Below are 20,332 nucleotides of genomic sequence, written 5' to 3'. Positions count from 1 at the left end.
AACAAGAGAAAGCTGTTTCTACCAGTTTTGCAAGTAAAACACATCTTTCGACAAATATACACACAATACTTGCTAACTTTGATGTTGATGAAATTTAAAATGGTCAGGGTAAACAAGTGAACAAAACATGCATGGGTTAAGCACCTTGACACCATACTGCCACTGTCAGCAGATGAGGATGACATATCCATGCTGTACATTTTACGAAGCCTAGGTCGTGCACGCTCACTTGTTTTAGGAATAGCATCTGGTCCGTCTATATCATCTAGGGTTGACTGTCTTGACAACAATAGTGTAGTTGCTTCAGTGCAGCAGCTAACAGTGCAAACAGTTATAAAGACAGAGTTGAATACCAACAGCATACAGATGTGTTCCAACATTATACCTGCAGGCTGGCCATGCACAATGCAAAGACACATAGACAACAGATTCTGAGAGGAGATAACAAGCTCTTTGGATCAAAATAGCGCTCTGATAATCACATAGAATCAGTAGTTAGGAAAATGGAAAAACATAGCATAACAAGTTGAAATCTTACTAGAGGATAAGACCCACTAAAACCCCTAAGTAAAACTGCCATAGGATCACACTGCCAGACTTGAATACTGTATACTTTCCAATAATTTAGCTTTAGGAAAACGTCTGACATTTATTTCTATCTCAGCCCTTGAATTCTGGTACATTCAGTTGCCATTTGTTAATAGCAGCCTTTAATAATGCCCATTTAACATAGAAATAGGGACTAGTATTTCTTCCCTTTTATTCACTATCTGCTCTGGTTTCAGCAGAAATTCAGACAGTGTACATTAGTTGGGTGGGGTTTCTTGGAAATGCAATCCAAAAATACCCAGGTTACCCAAGGTTAGGAACCCCTGGCCTATACCACTGTCCACTTGTGGTCTTGTTTTTGAAGCAAGAACAGAGTTAGCAATCTAAGTATCTAAAAACTATCTGAGTAGCTTTTCATACCAGTTTAATCCAGCCTAAGTCAAAAGCCTACAAGCCAGCATGACACCTGAAGACCATGAAAAAAACATCAGATATTCTAATTATAAGGAGGCTAACAAAATACGTTTCATAGTAAGTATGAAATGCAACATTAATCAGCTCCTTTAAACTAAAGTTAATACCAGATGTTTGAACACTCATGCAGGTGATATCTAGAATTTCTGCATTAAAAATAAAGATACCTGGATTCACTGTCACGAGAAAGAGCTGATTCCAGACTTGCTGTCCTTTCAGCCTGTCCGGGTTCAATTTCATCCAATCCTGATTCCCTGGAAAGTTTCATTATATGGTTCTGGTAATACATATGGATACTCTCCCGAGTAGGAACATTCCCCTAGGTAAGAAGAGGTACAATTTCTAGTCTGTCTACTGCTTTGCTAATTCTCTGATTTGCATATATTTCCAGAAGTAAAAGAAAAACTGAATGGCAAAAGACAGGGTCTATTCAGCCAATAAAACATTCATGGGTGTCAAAAAACCTGGTTCAAACTCCCACTGACCCACTAGAGTAACCTGGGGTGAGTCACACACTTACAGGGTTATTGTAAGGAGGAGAGCCAGGCATGCCACTCTGAGTTCATCTGAAGAAAGGTGGAACATGAGTGTAACAAATAAAATATACATGCCATTTTACCTTTTTTATTTCTCTAGTAAGCATGCACCTTTCAATTCTTAGCACTGTGGAAATATCAATATGCTCTCTTGAAATTGAATTGAGCCAAGCTGTGAAACTGTCTATTGTAGCCAGAAAAAGAACCCAGGTAAACTTCAAGATGTTATATATTCTTTTTATAATGTTATCTAGGAGAAACAAGAAAGATTCAAATTTAATAGGTTCATCATGATAATAGCAAACATTTGTCAATGATTTAAGAAACTCTAGACCATAGGAAATATTCTACAGATTGCAATGGTCACTCTTACATGTAACAGTCAGTAAATGTTACAGCACCTATATTTTAAGAGACTACTTTGTGTAACACATAGTTGTGCTATCTTATCAGTTATTACTTTAAAAAAAGAGAATTTTCTTGCCCTTTTGCTTACCAGGTCCATCTGATTTCTTTTTCACAGGTTCTTCTCTTTCTTCGCACTCCACTTCTATACCTACTGAGAAAGCAATATCAAAGCAGTTACCAAAGAATTCTGATGTGTAATTATTCAGTAAAAATAAATTGTCTTGATAACTATAGCTCTGTTGCCTTCACATTCTACAGAATTCATCCCATAGGGATACATTACTGTATCGCATTAACTGGATATTGTCTGTAAGTGATTTTTGGTTAATTTAATTTTATATGTAGATGCTGATTTCAGCATCTATCTTGCTTGACTAATTAGAATGTGGGTGGTTTTTCACTGTCTTCCTCCTATTCAGAGCATGTTATCATAGTCTCTCGAGACTGAAGGATGCCTACCTCCTTTCCAAACCAGCCCCTTTACTGTCACCCTCTACTCTCCATCCATCTAGCAGTAGATAGGTGCATTATACGATCCACAGGCAGCATACTGTACACTGGCCTGGAACAGACCTAAGGATTCCTGAACATAATTTTGGGGGGCTTGTCCCTGTATACTCTCCCTTCTATAATATGCCTCAATTCAAAACATAATATGTTAAACCATCATTTCCCATTATGTTCAAATGGGAAACTGCAGTTTAACCAACCCTCCACTACTCAGAATGAAACCTTTGTTCTGATACCTGGATTTATATGAAAAACAAACAAACATAGTACAGTTTGGATTCACACAAAAATTGGACCTTATAGATCAGAAAATGTTAAAACAGGACAAGATACCTTAAAGACTGATGAGTGTTACATAGTATAAGCCTGTTGAACAGATGCAGATCATGAGCTACAGTCTATGAAAGATTATGGCAAATAAAACTCATTAGTTTTTAAGGTACCACAAGACAGTTGCTGTTACTGTGGCAGAATACAATAGGAGGAAAGGGAAAGCAGGTAAAGGAGTCCATAGGAGGAGAGACTGCACTTGTCAGTTTCTAGTTGGAAAAACTACTATTTATTGGTTGAATACTGGTGAACTGGAACTAGGTTAATGTCTTCCTCTTATATGTCCATATATTATCCATACACTAAATTGCATGTCATCAAATAGATTCAGACTCATGACAATCCCTTCCAGGGTTTTCTAGGTAGAGAATACTTCACAGCCAGAGACCTAACACACCAAGCTACCCAGCCAGCTTAACATGAGCAACTTCTACTTAAATAGCTGCACAGAAAGAGACTATGCCAGTCCTAGCAGGCAGTGGCTTTCCACTCCAGATTACGAGGTAGAGACCTTTTCAACCACGTGCTATATAATTATTTTTTGAATCAAAGATACCAATGAACTTTACTTATTATCATCTGGATGCAAGGTATACCTTCTATTGACATGATCCTTGCCACAGAGGACAGGGAAATGCGACATGTGCCATTTACAGAATATAACTGAAAACATTCCAGGAGCATACATACCATCCTTAGAGCCTCCTTTCCACCTTCTTCTTCCCTCTTTTTCATACTTTTTCTTCTCTTTGCGCCGCTGCCGGAGGGCAGTTTTAGGATCAGTGATCCAGGCCTGATAAACAAACTAGAGGGAACAGATTCATTTATTCTAGTTCCTCGGTAAATAAATTTAAAAATAAAAGACAAGTAACATATTTGAATAAATATCTTGATGCCCAGGAGATGAAGCAAATATTACCAATTTTAGTTTACATAAGCCAAGTAAAGTTTGTTCAAAATATTTTGGTCCTAGTTTTATTTGATGAACAAATTAAAACATTGTGGGGAAAAGCCATAGACATTTGTAACACCTTATTTGATTAAGGATATTCCAAATAAAACATGAACTTTAGATTTTGATCTGATATTTTTAAAATGATCAGCTACTTCTAAAGGTGTTTGTTTTATTTTGAACAGTACAAGAACAATGGGAATTCATAAAACCATAACTATCACATATTATGCATAGTTTTCCCCACCATACAAGAATGGGGGTGGGGGTGGAGATAATTATGTGATAGCATTTAGAGACAAAAGTTATTTGCTTTTGTCTATATGATCTTCATTCCAAAATGAAAATCATCTTCAGGTAGCATTGCATCACAAATTAAAGACATCAGCCACAGCCACAGAACAAACAAACATTTATATCCAAAGGAAAGAGGATGAACAAATAAGCAGAAAAGCAACCACTCCCAAGCATGCACCAAATGTCTCAAGGAAGCTGGAACAGGCAATCATTGAAGATAAAGATAGAAATGCTGCTTTAAATTGATTTACTTCTTGCAATTCAGATGTACAAAAATCAGTCTGATACATCACAAAGATATGTATTGTTAAAACTGGAGGAGAATATAAATAACATAAACCACTTGGCTTCTGATATTAGTTTGTGGAAAGATATCAGAGATAGAGAAGGTGAGGTGGTGACTGTCTCTTTCCTGTTTTCCTCTATGTCCCTAATTTAGCCTATGGGAATAATTAACATTAAATTAATATTAAGAGACTTCAATAGCCTGGATCCAGAGGTATCTTGTGTAAGTGGAAAGACACTTCTGCTCTGAGTAGTATATATTTGTTTTCTGAGATTTTGTTTTTGCTATAGTATTAGTGAGTATTTTTTGAAAACTGTAATGAAACTATTGTAAAATATCTACTTGTCTGTAATTGGTGGAATACTTTTACATGGATCACATGTCTGATTATTTTTTATCAAACTGTTATTAGCTTTCTGTTTTGACATGTAGGGGTTGGCTTTTGCAATTGTGTTGATGACTGAGGGTTGAACTAGATAGTATGGCTAACACATATTCTCTGTGAACAGCACTTTTTCCATTTGATCTTGGATATTCCTCTGAGATGTTATCAGCACTCAGACTTGCAAAATAAACTTGTGTTTACTGGTCAACAACCAATCGGAAAACAAAGCATGGTAATGAAAAAATGGAAAAGCAATGATATGACAAGCAGCATCTTCCTCTACTCGAGGGATAAGTTTCTGTAGTTGTCTTCTCCCAAGTCCTTCTGATTTATTGTGACCCTATGAATTAGTAGTCTCAAAAAAGGCCTCTCATGAACAACCCTGATCAAGTCTTGCAAACTCAAGGCTCTGGCATCCTTTATTTATTTGGTCAATCCATCTCATATCTGGTCTTCATTTTCTTTTTTGTTGTCTTCAAATGTTCCCAGTACTATTGGCTTTTCCAGTAACTCCTGTTTTGTCATGGTATATCTAGAAGTACAATAGTTTTATTTTTCTTTCTAAAGTGTGTTCAGGTGTGATTTGATCTAGCACCCACCTATTTGTCTTTCTGGCAGTACATGGGATCTGTAAAGCGCTCCTCCAACAACAAACTTTGAATGAACTGATTTTTTCCCCGTTAGCCTTCTTCACTTGCCACCGTTCAAATCAATACATAATAATTGGGAACATGGCATTATGGATGACCTTGGCCTTAGTCTCCAGGGACACATCCTTATACTTGAAGATCTCTTCCAATTACTTCATACCTGCCCTTCTGAATCTCAGCCTTCTTCTGAGTTCCTAGATGCAGCCTCCATTTGGATTGACAACCAGACCAAAATATAGTTGTTGTTGTTTTGTATTTGTTTTTTAAAAAGCAAACTTGACTTCTTAATTGTCAACATTAAAGTAATCTAATTCTTCCGTGGTCATCATTTTGATCTTAACATTCAGTTGAAACCCCAACTTTTCATGTTCTTCCTTCACCTTCTTTAGTAATCAATTGAAGTCATTCACGCTTTCCACCATGACTATAATATAATTTGCATACCATAATTATTAATTTATTCCATCACTTTTCACTCCTCCTCCTCCACTTGAATTGAACCCCCTTTTTAATCTGATATGGTCTGAATACAGGTTGAACAGATAAAAAAGATAAATACACCTTCTACTGAAAACTTGCATATAGGAAATCATTCTATTTCTCTATATTTTACCTTAACAGCATTTTGTCCAGAGTATAAATTATGGATCAGACAACCAAATGTAGCACCCATTTCTTTCAGTCCATAACCTTTTATGGATTTTCACGTAGTCAAAGGCTTTGCTGTAATCAATAGGGCATGGGATGTTTTTCTTCTGAATTCTTTAGTATATTTCATTAGCCAAGATATACAGTATTTGCAGTAAATTCTCTGGTTCCTCTTCTTTTCTGAGTCCAACATGAATACTGGGCATTTCTCACCTCTCATATGACAGAAACTTTGTTGTAAGTCTGTAAACATCACTTTGTTTGCATGAGAAATTAATGCAATGTCCTACAGTTAATGCATTCTTTGGCATCTCTTTTTTGGGGAGATTAGAATGCATGTTGAATGTTTTTAGTTCGTGGACCATTGTTTTGTTTTCCATTTTGTTGCCATTTATTCTAAATCTCAACAGTGAATTGGTATATGTTAAGTCAGCATAGGTACTTACTACTGCATGCTATAACTAATAGGATTTTGACTATTAACTACCGACCCTGAGTGCAAAGGCCAAATTGTTGCATAGGTTTTAAGTATGGCTGGTGAATTATTAATTAATACCAGAATAATGATGCAGAAGAAAAGGAAGCTGGATGAGTAAATGTGCTTAGTTACAATTTCTTGAGTTTTACCAGCTTTCTGAGAAAGATTACCATGCACTGTAAAACCCTTCTTAAACTCAGGAAATTTATTTACTATCTGTAGATGCATGCAGACTGATGGAACCCTTTAACCCAGTTCAAATAGAAATGCCAAAACTACAAATGGATGTTTCTCTGCATTTTCTCTCTGGGATCTATGATCGCAGTCAAAATGGGAGCAATTATTCCTATCATGATTTAGTTTATTAAATGCTAAGTAATCCAAATTCTTGACTGTCTCACATCCTCACAAAGTTCATACCAAGAGGGAAAATGCAGAAGAGGGAAGATAACCTGTGGCAGAATAATATGGGAGGAGATCACAATCTACATGGTATGGAACATCAAATACCTTTGCAGCTCTGATTAAATACTGAAGAATAGTTTTGGGCAGTTTAATAACAGACTTTGGCAAGGCTAAAATGGCGGAAGCAAATTTCGCAATAGCTCTCTATAAAGAAGGACAAAGCAAGAAAAATTAGTAAAAACATTACTACTATTGTTATAAGAACTATATTGCATGATTATATTAGATAACAGGGTTTACATTAATTTAGAACAGGCTTGTAACTGTGATTGGTGAGTATTCAAGCTTAGTAGTGCACTGGAATTAGTGACAGAATATTTGTATGAAAGTTACTTAATTACATACACAACAGTTACATATTAGTAACGCTGATTAGAAACACATACTACAGTTAATCTTTAACATGTGTCATCTACTAGTAGTTGCAGATCCCCATCTTTTCTCCTATGACTATCTTTAGATAGAGAAGTAGATATATTTATTTCCCCTCCACCTTATATTATTAAAATACTGTCTTAGCTTTGTGGATTAAAAAGAATAACACAATTTCTTTTATCCAGAAATATATTTGCTGCAAATGACTGGAATAGTAAAGGTTAAAACTAAAGGTTTCTTTACAGAATTTCAAGATGGATTAACACTGGCTGAGGAGATTTTGACAGTGTTTTAGAGCTGAACTTCTGACCAACAGGGTGATATCTATAACAAAACTAGAAAAGTCTAATTGCTACAATTCATGAAGAAAGCATTTACTTTTGAAATTGATCAGTCTAACACTCTAAGTGGCTATAAATCAAGATGTATGCTTGAACATCAAAAGAGGAATGTAAGCTGCCATAATTGTGCTGCTTTTGAAAAGAACGTGACTCTTAATTACATATGGGCTCAAGTTAATTCAGAACCCTCTATCTGAATATTGTTGTGTGCTGGCCAGTTCCCCACCTCTGCAGGCAGCCATCCACTCATCAAGGTGGGAGGTGGGACAGGGATTCTTCCTACGCAGGCAACAATGGGGACTGGCTGGCCAAGCTCCTGCCTGGATTGGCATGCTACTGGTGACAAAGAACCCAGATGACACATGATGAAAGGTGAGTGGTTCAGGCAGTCCAGGGAGTGGGGAGAGAGTCCACACAGCAGCACAGCTGCCGCATGATAATATTTAGACAGACGGTTCCAAATTAATGAATTTGCGCCCATCTCTAACTCCTGATTTATCTGTGAGCCCTGAAAAGGACAAAGGCTGCAATCTGGTCTTGCAATCACAAGCATGTAAACATTAAATTCAATTACAATCATGCCTAGAAGTAGACTCTTTGTAACCAATGGGTTTACATTAAGCATGGTAAAATATGGGTCCAATTGACAGGAGGATATACCAGAGGAAAACAATTTATGTATTCAAGAAGTTCCAACTCCCATAGGGGTTTAGATCTGATCCTTTGTGTTGAGATCACATGTTGCAATTCATGGTACTATGAACCTATTTTCCACGTCTTTATGGTTTTGAGGTCACTTCAGTAACTCAATCCATGGGAATAAAATACTGTATCTCTACTGTCTTAAACTCGGGAGGTGTATGGTAGCAGAAGGATGCCACTCTCTATGTAGGAATACATATGCATTAGGTTTCTGGATGTTGTCGCTCTAAGTTTGGCTCCCCTTTTTCCAACCTATAATACAAGTTTGTTTTAATTGTCATCTCTGCATGATTTCCATCACCAAATAAAGACAACTTGTTGAAACTATATTTCTATTTACAAAACATAATTTTATTGCGTTTGTTGTACCTTGAAGAATTCAGCAACAATTCAGCAAAGCTTTTGTTTCTTTTGAGAACCGAAAAGCAACTAAACAGTTTGAAGCAATGCTGATAAAAAGATGTTTTATTCACTTGTCTCCAGTGCAACATCAGAAAAATAGAGTTCAGGATATGAAACTTTATTTTCTTTTTAAAAAATATGCTGCATGTATAAGTGAATGAAAATCCATCTTCAAAATCATTAACATTGGAAAAATGCGACAACAGTATAAACAAGCAACAATTAAGTTTAAACAAAAATACATTTTCATATCTTGCAGTACAGATTCAGAAATTTAAGCCTTCTTAGCAGAAACATATAAGTAAAAACAGTACCTGGAATGCAGATCTTCTTGAAGGTTCTTCCTCTTCCTTTTTTTCCTCTTCATCCTCTTCTTCACTGTCCGTCTCAAACAAATAATAATCTCCACTTCTGACCACTAAGCAAAATAAAATATATATTTTTATTTCTTGTAGGAAAAAAATTCATATGCTCTAGCCCGAGCCACTGCATTAACACACACAAAAATAATCTTCAATCATGGGACTCAATGACAGGATAGATGGAAGTGGAGAAAAATCGTGAACAGAATCAGTGGCATTTTATTGTGGTGTTTGTAGATACAACCAAGATGAAGTGTCAAGTCCAGGAAAAGTACAGCACCCAGAAGAAAGCAAGTTGATAAAATGAAGAACTGGAAAGATGCTATTAAAACATGCAGTATTCTTATCTAATATTTTTGAAACATGACTTTTTTTGGTCATTGACAAAGTAATCTCTAACTCCACTGGGTAATCAGGGAGTAAATAAAATTTAACATTGTATAACTGGAGCAGAAAAGAAAATTCAAAGTATAATGCTGCTAAAAATACGCAAGCATCTGGTGACACAGTACTTTTAAAAATACTATATTCTTCATGTTTACAGCTTTTAACAATGGGAAATATATATATATTGCTTACAATTATATTTAGTAGTACATATCACCATGGCTAAAAATGATTTTTGCCACTGGATTTAAAAGGGTTGGAGGCCTCCATATAGTCACAATGTGATGTGAGTGAACCAGGCCTTATATCCTTGAACAGAAGTACATTATTCATAACCTCAAATATGCCAATAGGCTTAAACTTGATAAAACAAGGGGAACAAAATAAATGGAAAGTAAAAGAATAAGCAAGAGACGAAACACAAGTCACAGCACTGCATTTGCCCATGAAGACTATTAACACAATGTCTACAAGTAAACAGTCTTAATATACTTGTAATAACAGTCAACTTAACATAGCCATAGACAGAATGGCATTCAAGTGTACATTTGGCCCACATTATACAGCTTTCTCAACCATCAAAATGTATCATGTATGATGGCCAGAATCCTATTGGTTAGTTACAGTGACATTAGTGCAATGATGTAAACCACAGTGGCGAATTGCTTGTAATTAACGAGCTATCATCTGAACCCATCATTACACATCAGCTGACATTACTGATGCTGAATAGGAGCAATTTGCCAGTTCAGACTTATGCCACTGTATTTATGCTGATATAATTTGGCAACAGGAAACCCTCCAGAGCCTGTTTCTGGATAGAGCAGAGGGCTGTAGTGAGGGTTGAGTGGACAAAACATGCGGCTGACTGAGCTGACAGGTGCAACTAAATAATACCTTAAAGGAGAAACATTAGGAAAAAATAACACAGATTTTTCCTGTTTCTATCAATTTGTCAGTAATCACTGCTAATCGCTAGATAGTCCTACAGAGTTCAGCCATACTAGGCAATGTGCATGGTTTATGTTCAATGAGTGGATCATGAACATATCTGAAAAGAGTTTGGAAACCACACTTTTTTGAACTACAACTCCCAGAATCCTTCTATATTGGCAGGGGATTCTAAGAGTAGCAGTCCAAAAAAGTAAGATTTCCAGCTATGTGTATGATACTGCATTGCACAGTACATGCATTTATACATAAAAAGAGGGTATGAAGAAACCACAATAATGCACTCTTACAGGTGTACATTAGTGTGGTGAAATACAATGCAATTGAAACCTGTAGCCCATTTTTCAATTGGATCATATCTTTCTCCCCTCAGATCACCTCTCCTTCAGAAGAAAGTCAAGGGTTCTCCAGGCATTAGTTTTAATTGATTTTATTGAAATGGACAAAGCACACTGGAATGTATCCGCTCTTATTTCCTTCTCCCCATATAAATGCTACCAAGAGGCTACCAGGCAGCAAAATCTGTGTGAAAGGATGTTTCTCACACCATGCCTTCCTCATCAGGAGAGGACCCTGAAAATCTCATGTCAGCAAAGAAATTAAAAGGGCATGGTGCAAATAATATGCACTTTCTGGTTACATAGGGCATCACAGAACACATTGAATACTCTACTGAATAGTTAGAAACTTATAGCTAAAATGACTTCACTCATTCAAATATACAAACTGCTGTCCTGAACGTTTGATCAATTACTTTAGAAAACAGAGTTGATGAGCAGTAAACAATTTCATGGCTTGGCCATTTGGTGCTGCTCATAAACATATGCATTATAGCAATAATGTGTGCAGTGGTACCCTAAAATGAGGGTTAAATGAAGTAGAAATATTGAATTGATATGAAGCAATTTAACAAAGGTTACATACATCTGTCTTATACAGACTACAGTAGAAAGCAATGGAACTGTACCACTCTTTCAGCTTTTTACTTAGATCAAAATCCACTGTAAAAGATGACTTGAGGTCATGATAGCTTCTGAATAATTCTCAGGCACAAAACTTATGAGGATTAAGAGACCATATCCAGATCTATTCTAAAGAGCAACAGTTTCAAAATACATTATTTATAATCATTTATTTTTAGTAATCATTTTAAAAAAATTGGCCTCTATATATTTTCATCATGCCCTTTCAAAACAAAAATATATACACATATAAATATATACTGATAGGCATAGTTTACTTGTGATTTGACAGAAAGAGACATTAATAATGGTATGTTAAACTGCTGGATATATAAGCCCACCACGGATACAAAGACATTTACAAAGGTCTTTGTAGAAAGTTAAGTGTAATAAGTGTAATATCGAAAAGGAAAGTATTCTGATGAGCCAACCAACTGAGAATCATACATTTTTACTGTGAATTTTATATATCAGCAATTAAACTGCTGATCTTATATGCCATTCAAAGTTCCCTCTATGATATGGGACTGTGTGAGTGTGCATGACTTTGCCCGCCCCCCCGTGCAGATTTCCTCCCCCCCCCCGTGCATCCATAGTAATTGCTTCTAGCCCATTTCCTTCCAATCACAAAGCAATCCTGTGCAGGGGAGTGGAGTTGGGAGGGATGGAGCCCTACCCAGTGGGGCTGAAAATTAGAGGGAACGTTGATGCCATTGCATTTTTTTTCTTTACATTCTTAAGTAACACTAATAATTTAGGTAGATGGCATATTGTGTAAGATCAAAATATTAACTGTGAAAGCACTGACATGTATTTTAACTCAAAAGACTTGCTTTTTGATCTCTTTTACTATATTGCTAGTGCACTTCTAGTTCAAACTGAATGGTCAATTATACCTATTGAAAAAAGGAACTAAAATTACTAAGTAAAAGATGTATAAGGGCATAATTGTTCTTGATGCTAGTTAAGCATCCACATTCGGGTCTTCTTGGAAACTGTAACTTTTTTTTTCATGGCAAATATTTGATTGCACCTAGGAAAATAGAGCTAGGCTACTTACAAACGTGCAGATTAATGAATTCTTTCTTACTTCCACTTGATATTTTGGATTTGGATCCTTGTAACTGTCAAGTCACAATTATAAAACCATGCATAAAAATCAAACAGGTATTGGGAATGCCTCAATTCTGATCAAGGATATAAGGGTTAAACTCATGTATTTTAAAGATGAGAAACCTACTAGAAGCATGATCAACCCAAGGACGCCACCACTGCTTTTTTTTGCCCTTGGCTTTCTGTTTTTCTGCTTCTCCTAAAATGAGATATGTTTAAAAATTAATGTTACAAAGTTAGAAACATGTTACTGTTTATATTTGTTCTTTCCAATCACTTCAAACTTTGCAAGAAAAGATTCAATCCTACTATATTAAGGGTAGAAAACACAAAAAACACATTTGTTTATTGTTATTTAGAACACATAATGAAACATTCATGGTACATATAACTAAATGGAATTTCATTTAAAATCTAAGTATGTTCATAGGAATACTTGTTATTTACATAGCCTTATGCAGAAATAGTACCGCCTTTTTCTCTTCACAAACTAATTTGCATTATTATATAGCTGAATGGAAAAAACAAAATGGGAAAGCTTCAGTTAGAGACATGTTGCACAATATAGTGTTACATTTGCCTCAAAAATATTCTTTTTCAAAGGCTTCTCTACTGCAAAAGCTCTATATGTATTTTTTTAAAACCACATGCAATGAGGACTATATGTGCACTAAGACCACAATCCTATGAACACTTATCTGGAAACATATCTGACTGAACACAGTGGGATTAACTACCCAGCACATAAATTTAGGCTGAGGCTGTGACATCTCTTCAGCAAAGGGCCAAATGGATTATACTATTTCCTTACATGCATTCAGGTTAATATTACCAAGGTCCAAGCAATAAATACCAATGCTGGATATATTGAAGGAATAATACCATCGTCATCATCATCTTCAGCTGCCTTTTGAATTGCCTGCCCATCGGTAGCTTCTTGACTCATGCTCATCACTTTTTCTTTACCCTTTTTATATTTTTGTTGTCTTGCTTTGATACGATCCATTCTGTCAAAGAATATTTTGCACTATTAGAGATACCTCATCATCTTTCCAGATAGAAAGTATATATATAATATTTCAATCTGGACTCTCCCACCCCAAATATTTTTTTATATTTCCATAAAAACTATCCATTTTATAGATAAGCTTCATACTAATGTATACATAGGAAGTGTATTACAGATGCCCACATTTCTCTCCACATCACAGTAAGCTAGAACATATGAAATGTTCCTCCTTGCCAAACTGTAATTTTGCAAGCTGTGACTGAGTCTCTGGAAAATATGTTTTCCTGCACACTGATCTTTTTTTTGTGTGGACTTTCCCAAATAGTTTACTAACATATTAACATACTGTACATTAGTTTATTAACCAGAAATTTAAACTACTCTCTGCCTATCGTTTCAGCAAGTGGGAAATGTTACATCACTCTAAACCAAGTGACTTTGAATACTGCAGAGATATCAATAGTACAGCTAGGGCTTTAAACATTTTAGAATGTCTCACCAGTCAGTCAAAAATTTCACCAGTCAGCATGACCGGACTATAGCCTTGCAATTTATGTTAACAAATTTAAACTAAGCATTTGTTCACTTTTATTTCTATGTAACAATGCATACAAGCCCAAAATAAATTGTATTACGTACATGGGAATCACTGATTTATACCCTCAGACTTGAGTTGCGTTATTACCTATGTGCCTGTGGGGTCATGAAGCTTGTATATTGAATGCCTTTCTTTTGAAAAACAGGCCCTGGCTTCGGCACCCTTCACACCCACAGTCTGGTTCTGATACGTGGATGACACCTTCACAATTTGGAACCACAGTGAAGAAAAACTGGAAGAATTTCTAAACCATCTTAACAGCATCCACCCAAATATACAATTCACCACGGAAAAAGAAATAAGAGGGCCAACTCCCTTTCTTAGGTGTCATGGTCATACATAAAACTGACCTCCTATTGGGACACAAGGTCTACAGAAACCCCCCCACACAGACCGGTACCTACACAAAAACTCAAATCACCACCCACAACAAAAAAGAGGCATAATCAAAACACTGGTAGACCGTGTAAATTGGAACTGTGAAGCTCAGTTTCTCGGCACTGAACTTAAACATCTGAATTGGGCCCTACAGGAGAATGGCTATTCCAAGAATGAAATCAAAAGAGCCATCAAACCAAGAAAACAACACCAAACACAAGAGGAAAAACAGCTACCCACAAATAAAGTATTTCTGCCATACATCAAAGGGGTCATGGACCGCAAGGGGAAACTTCTGAAAAAACACAACCTACAAACAGTATTCAGATCCACCACAAAAATACAACAAATGTTACGGTCAGCAAAGGACAAAAGGGACTCCCTCACCACTGCAGGAGTATACCGGATACCTTGCAGTTGTGGACAGGTATACAGTATATTGAAACCACAAAACGCAGCATTCACACCAGAATCAAAGAACATGAGAGACACTGCAGACTAAAACAACCGGAAAAATCAGCAGTAGCTGAACATGCACTAATACAAGCTTGACATGAGATTCTACTTCAAAATACTGAAGTACTGGACAACACCAGCAATCATTGTGTTAGACTGCACAGGGAAACCATTGAAATCCATAAACACCAGCAGAGCTTCAACAAAAAAGAGGAAAGTCTAAAACTGAACAAGGCCTGGCTCCCAGCACTGAAAAATACAGCCTGAAAAGGTCAAAGAACTCTACCCAGCCACAAGGACCAGGGATCATTGCACAAAAAGACCAGCTAAAGACACCCATCAATCACAGTGACAGTTAATCTCTCCCCTTTATCACAACAATACATCCACAACAAAAACACGCTGATCACCATCATAACCCTACCTCCTGAAAAGGATGAAAGCTGTTCCCACAGCTATAAATACTCAACTATCCAAAAAACAGCAACAGAGCATGAACAGAGTTTCTACTCCAGTCCTCTGAAGATGCCGGCCAGAGACTGGCAAAACGTCGGGAGGAACAATCTTCATAACATGGCCAAAGAGCCCAAAAAACCTGCAACAACCATCAGATCCTGGCCGTGAAAGCCTTTGAGAATACAATCACCATATTATCCAGCATGGGGCTAGTCTACATTTTCCTGCAGAGCTATATCTCTATGTGCCGCTCAAACTCTCTTCTCTGAGAAGATGGCAGTTTTCTTTTTGCAATGGGGGAAGGGGAGACTGCAGGATTAGAGAGAGAGAGAAAGGCTCATCGAGCAGCATCTTTCACTCATCACAGACAAGTGAACGAGTGCATTTTTCAAGCCCTGAGTATAACATTCAGTATAAATCTAGTGAAGTTATGTTGTACACTGATCTGCAAAGGGGTCAATACAGAACTACAGAATCAGTAGCTATGTCTTGTATACATGTGAAATGTCCAGAAGAAGTAAGTAAGAAAGACATACTGTCTCTTCAATTGGTCCATTGATTTTTTCTCTTCTTCAATTCTTGCTTTTACAGCTTTCACAATTGTGGCCTGGAAAAGTTCGGCACCTCTATAAAGCAGAATAACAAACACATATACATAATTGTAGAACAAATGCTTGTTGAAGCACCACACACATTTTACTGCAGTTAATGGCATAATGTTCACTGATGTTAACAGAACAGGGTAGCATTCAATATTTTTAAATCCTGCTACATAGCATTATTGTAAGATAAATGTAACTATTTTGTGGTGCTAAAAATAATATTGGCATTCATTCCCATATTGAATGTGCCCTATCTTAGTCTCAGAATGCTCATTCTGCAGTTCATGAAGAATCTAATGACTGTTTTATAAGAATGGGAAGGGTTTTAGGAGAATGTGAGGGGTTCACCATCAGTGCCCTGGGCTGGCTGGCTGCACCCCTTTGGTGGCTAGGGCAAGAGCAGACAACCAACCCAGGGCAGGAAAGTACAGAGGAGAGAAGACAGGAGTCTGCTGAGAAGTCCACAAGTAAGGTACAGCTGGTGCAACACCTGGGTAAGATGAGGGAGGAGCTGCCTGAGGGTGCAAAGGAGGAAGCAGGGAAAGAGAAGTGGGCTGGAAAATGGAGGAGGAACAGTCAATGTCCTCTGGAACAGTTGCAGCTGGTGAAGGGACCTCAGGCAAGGAAGAAACTTGGAGGAAAGCAGTAGAAGAGTAGGGCCTGCTTTTCTGTGCTGCCAGAGTGGTGGCATATCATCTGGAGGAGGACACATGGAGAGGAGTCCTTGTGAAGGTTCTGGTGGCTAAGGGCTGATGTGAAGGCAGAGGAGCTCCCATCTTTACCTTGCCAGAGAGAGCTTCACAGCCTGTTTCCAACTGGTGCCCTCATCGTCCAGCCAGTCCAGCAGTTCCCAGCCGAACCCAATGGCACTGCTGGCAGCACAAATGACACTCCGAGAGGCAACAGAGGCTTCAGGAGGAGCACGGGAGCTCCCCCCTGGTTCCCCTTACTCATCTGTACTGACTGCTACTGAAAAGACTAAAGCCAACCCCTAGACTACAACTCCCTTCCCAACACCTTGATCCAGAATGGCAAGTGGCACCAGTGAATGTAATTGGAGTCCAGGCTGAAAAAATAGTACTCAGTTGGGCTCATGGCAGAAACTCAGCTCATCAAGTTTCCACTGCAGTCATTCTGTAGGGTCAAAGCTGACACCAAAATCATCCGTTACCAGTTTCATTAACAACCTGGAGCCAATAGAATTATTGCTGGGGAATTCTGCGACCACAGTCCCTGTCATAGGAACCATGGGAGATAAACAAGCAAGGCTAACAGCAGGTGCCTACTCCTGTTGTAGGTAAATCCCATACCACTAGCCCCAGGACGATTTTGCAGTAAGGTTCCTAATGAGTTTTTCTATAGCAGCACTTGTCTCCAATGATGCTGGTAATATTTTTGATGTTACTTGTAAGTCACCTTGGAAGGATTTGTATCCAGGAAGGCAGAATAAAATGACTGTGGGGAAAAAAGGGTTGAAGGAGAGAGAGGACACACCTCAATTTTAAGCTGCACAGAAAACACTTGAATTTACCTGGATGCCAGAATCTGTGATGCTTTAATATCTGCAACCACGTGGAGGAAGTAGTAGCTCATGAAGACCCTTCTTTGCAGCAACAGGAAGGCAAAGCAAATACTGTCCCAGATGATTCCTGCCTCCCCACTAGGTAATTTACAGTCTTTGTCTTTATCAGAGGCTGGCAAAAGTAAACAAAATCCCATAGGGTAAGTATGATTGTTTCTATATACTACAATGCTTCAACTCAAATGGCCCAAAGGAGCAAAATTGTTAAGAAAGTATGAATCCATCCCGTTAAGATTCATATTTCTAACTTCAGGAACTCTGTCTTATTTCCAAGACTTACATATCCAAAACACAAAGGGGGGAAATATGGGGAGACACTCATCTCTTATAAACAGGAAAAGCCACAGAGAAGCAGAGGGCTGAAGATAAGACAATAGGAAGGTCTCTCTTTTCTTTAACAATTTCCACCATTCTTTAAGTCAATTTAATCATTAAACTGGCCAGCAGGCTAATCCGAACACAGACCTTAGCGTCTTTCCCTCATTTCCCCACTCAGCAGTCTGTGGATATTCTTACTTTTCAAATTGACTGCAAAGAGCCCTCCTATGACAATTATGACACTAGCAAACAACCAGTCAAGAATTTCTGGAAAAAGCAGAAATTGTATTGTATTTATCAGTACTTTTCTCAAAAAATGAGTATCATGCAAAAAAATATTGTGCCAAAAGGCATGTTAAAACCAATAACCATATTATGTACATTTATTTTGTTTAATTTCAATGGGCCAGAGGGATAGTAAGTACAGATTGATGATAGAAATGATCTAGGAATTATCTTAGCAGACATCATATCAGCACATTGCATCAGATAAAGCTTTTTGCTTCATGTGCATTGCAAAAAAAAATGCTGCTTGAGACTGTGAGACTGTCTTATTGCAAGAGAAGAGAATTATTATTATAATATACACTATAACTCAGCAACCTTTCCTGGATTTTTTTATTTACTATTGTTTTCAGATACTTTAAAAAAAAACAACCCACTGAATTCTATCCATTTCAATTTACATAACATAACAAGTTGAATTTATTTCTCAATATCAAAGAAGCAAAGGGCAAACAAATGTCTATTATGCAAACAAAGGGCATTTAATGGCCTTTTATGGAAAATAAAGCAAAGGAACATACAAGTCTGTACTTACGAATTGCATAACCCTTCACTGTACAGGCCAGACTAAATATCTGTATCACCCAACAACTGTTCTTAATTAATGACGCGATGTAACCACATGCTCCTATCTGGAAGAAACAGAGACTGATATGTTAACTATTACAGTTAAAATGGCAACAGTATTGCTAAGTACTACTTCCTTATGTAAAATGTAAGGAAACAAACTGTAAGAACATTTCTCTGTATTCCTCGTTTCCCTCGAGACATGTAGACACAATGCAATTAATTATGCTGCAACTGTTTTAACATGGTTATCCAGAAAAGCACCCCACCTCTTCTTATATTGGATATAAAACTTATAAAATAAGGTGGTTTAAAAAATAAAAACCCCAAAGGTAACCTTGTCTAAGACTGTCTCCCACCATTCCATGTGTAGTTAGTACTACATATGGAGTACATACAATGCACTTCCATTTTGCGTGGTAAATATCCGAGAGCAAGTGGCGGCATGCCATGACTTGCAATAAATCATCTACTGTTCACCAAGAGCACTGTTAAACAGAGCTCTTGTATAGTAATTATCATGTGCCATCAAGTCAATTCTAACTTAAGACAACTCTTTTCAAGGGTTTCAAGGTAGGGAATACTCAGAAATGGGTTACCATCCCTTTCTTTTTGGGGGCACCCTGGAACTGTGCAGGTTGCTCAAGGCCACACAGGCTGCCTCTTTGCCCAAGAGACTCAGTGGGTAATCGAACTCCCAGCCTCTGGCTCTGGTACCTAAACTACCAGATAAACAGATGATGTTGGTGCTCAGGGAACTATGATTAATGGGAAAAACAATACTTTCTGCACTTTTCTGCAGCTTCCCCCCCCCCCCCCGTGTGTCACATGATATGGGCCTGGCATCAAAAGTTGGGTGTCAAATCATAAGTTATTTGTTCCAAGTTTTTGGAAAGTGGGAAAGAAACAAGCTAACAAAGGGAACAGCCATTAGTATTTTACAGACTGATATTTTCGTCTTACATCCCCTAGAAATTCTCAAACAGAATTCTGGGAGCTGTAATTGAAAAACACAAAGTTGCACAGCTGTAGCTGAAATAAGAAAGTATATATATGACTTTCATTATCTTTCCACAATCTTTTTACATTTTTCCTGTAACCATTGCTAACTAACAACACAGAATCCAAATGTACACACAAGGCACTTACTGACAATATATTTTTCATTGTAATCACAAAGACATTATAAGCTATCAGCCAGTCCCAATAGCGAAGAATGCTTCTGATAGGCTTGAGCAACAGGTCTCCTCCAAAGAGCAGGAAGTAGAAGCATGCTACTAAGTAGCCCATGCAAAATATACTGATCCGAGTTGTTCCCGTTATAAAGATGATGGTAAGCACAAACCAAAAGAGGTAACTAAACATTATCACTTTGCCCATATCTAGGTAAGATCTGTAATAAGAGAAAATAAGAATGAAAGACGTTAAACCTCTGTTGAATTCATTTATTTTAGTGTGCATCATAAAATTCCTTGACAACTATTCAGAAAATAATTCAGATTAACAAAAGTACTATGC

At 37.3% G+C, this 20,332-nt stretch overlaps 1 protein-coding gene across 3 annotated transcripts in view; it reads right to left on the bottom strand.

Annotated features, from left to right (window-relative positions):
* Positions 1-20,332, bottom strand: part of PIEZO2 (piezo type mechanosensitive ion channel component 2) — a 309,376-nt gene that overhangs the window by 29,769 nt on the left and 259,275 nt on the right. The window contains exons 25-37 of one of the 3 annotated variants that reach the window (XM_072998801.2): positions 19,964-20,207; positions 18,783-18,879; positions 17,594-17,756; positions 15,997-16,086; positions 13,446-13,570; positions 12,691-12,762; positions 9,103-9,206; positions 7,014-7,112; positions 3,498-3,612; positions 2,056-2,115; positions 1,643-1,809; positions 1,191-1,342; positions 145-315 (exon numbers count right to left, since the gene is read on the bottom strand). In XM_072998801.2, the coding sequence (XP_072854902.2) occupies positions 145-315; positions 1,191-1,342; positions 1,643-1,809; positions 2,056-2,115; positions 3,498-3,612; positions 7,014-7,112; positions 9,103-9,206; positions 12,691-12,762; positions 13,446-13,570; positions 15,997-16,086; positions 17,594-17,756; positions 18,783-18,879; positions 19,964-20,207 (1,659 nt within the window). Of the gene's footprint in view, positions 1-144; positions 316-1,190; positions 1,343-1,642; positions 1,810-2,055; positions 2,119-3,497; positions 3,613-7,013; positions 7,113-9,102; positions 9,207-12,690; positions 12,763-13,445; positions 13,571-15,996; positions 16,087-17,593; positions 17,757-18,782; positions 18,880-19,963; positions 20,208-20,332 lie in introns of all 3 variants that reach the window. The other 2 variants (XM_072998800.2, XM_072998799.2) reach the window with 2 other exon arrangements.

Source organism: Pogona vitticeps, chromosome 4 (genome assembly GCF_051106095.1).
Source record: "Pogona vitticeps strain Pit_001003342236 chromosome 4, PviZW2.1, whole genome shotgun sequence".
NCBI classification, from domain to species: Eukaryota; Metazoa; Chordata; class Lepidosauria; order Squamata; family Agamidae; genus Pogona; species Pogona vitticeps.
Note: the sequence above shows the minus strand (reverse complement) of the source record. Positions and strands in the feature narration are given on the sequence as shown.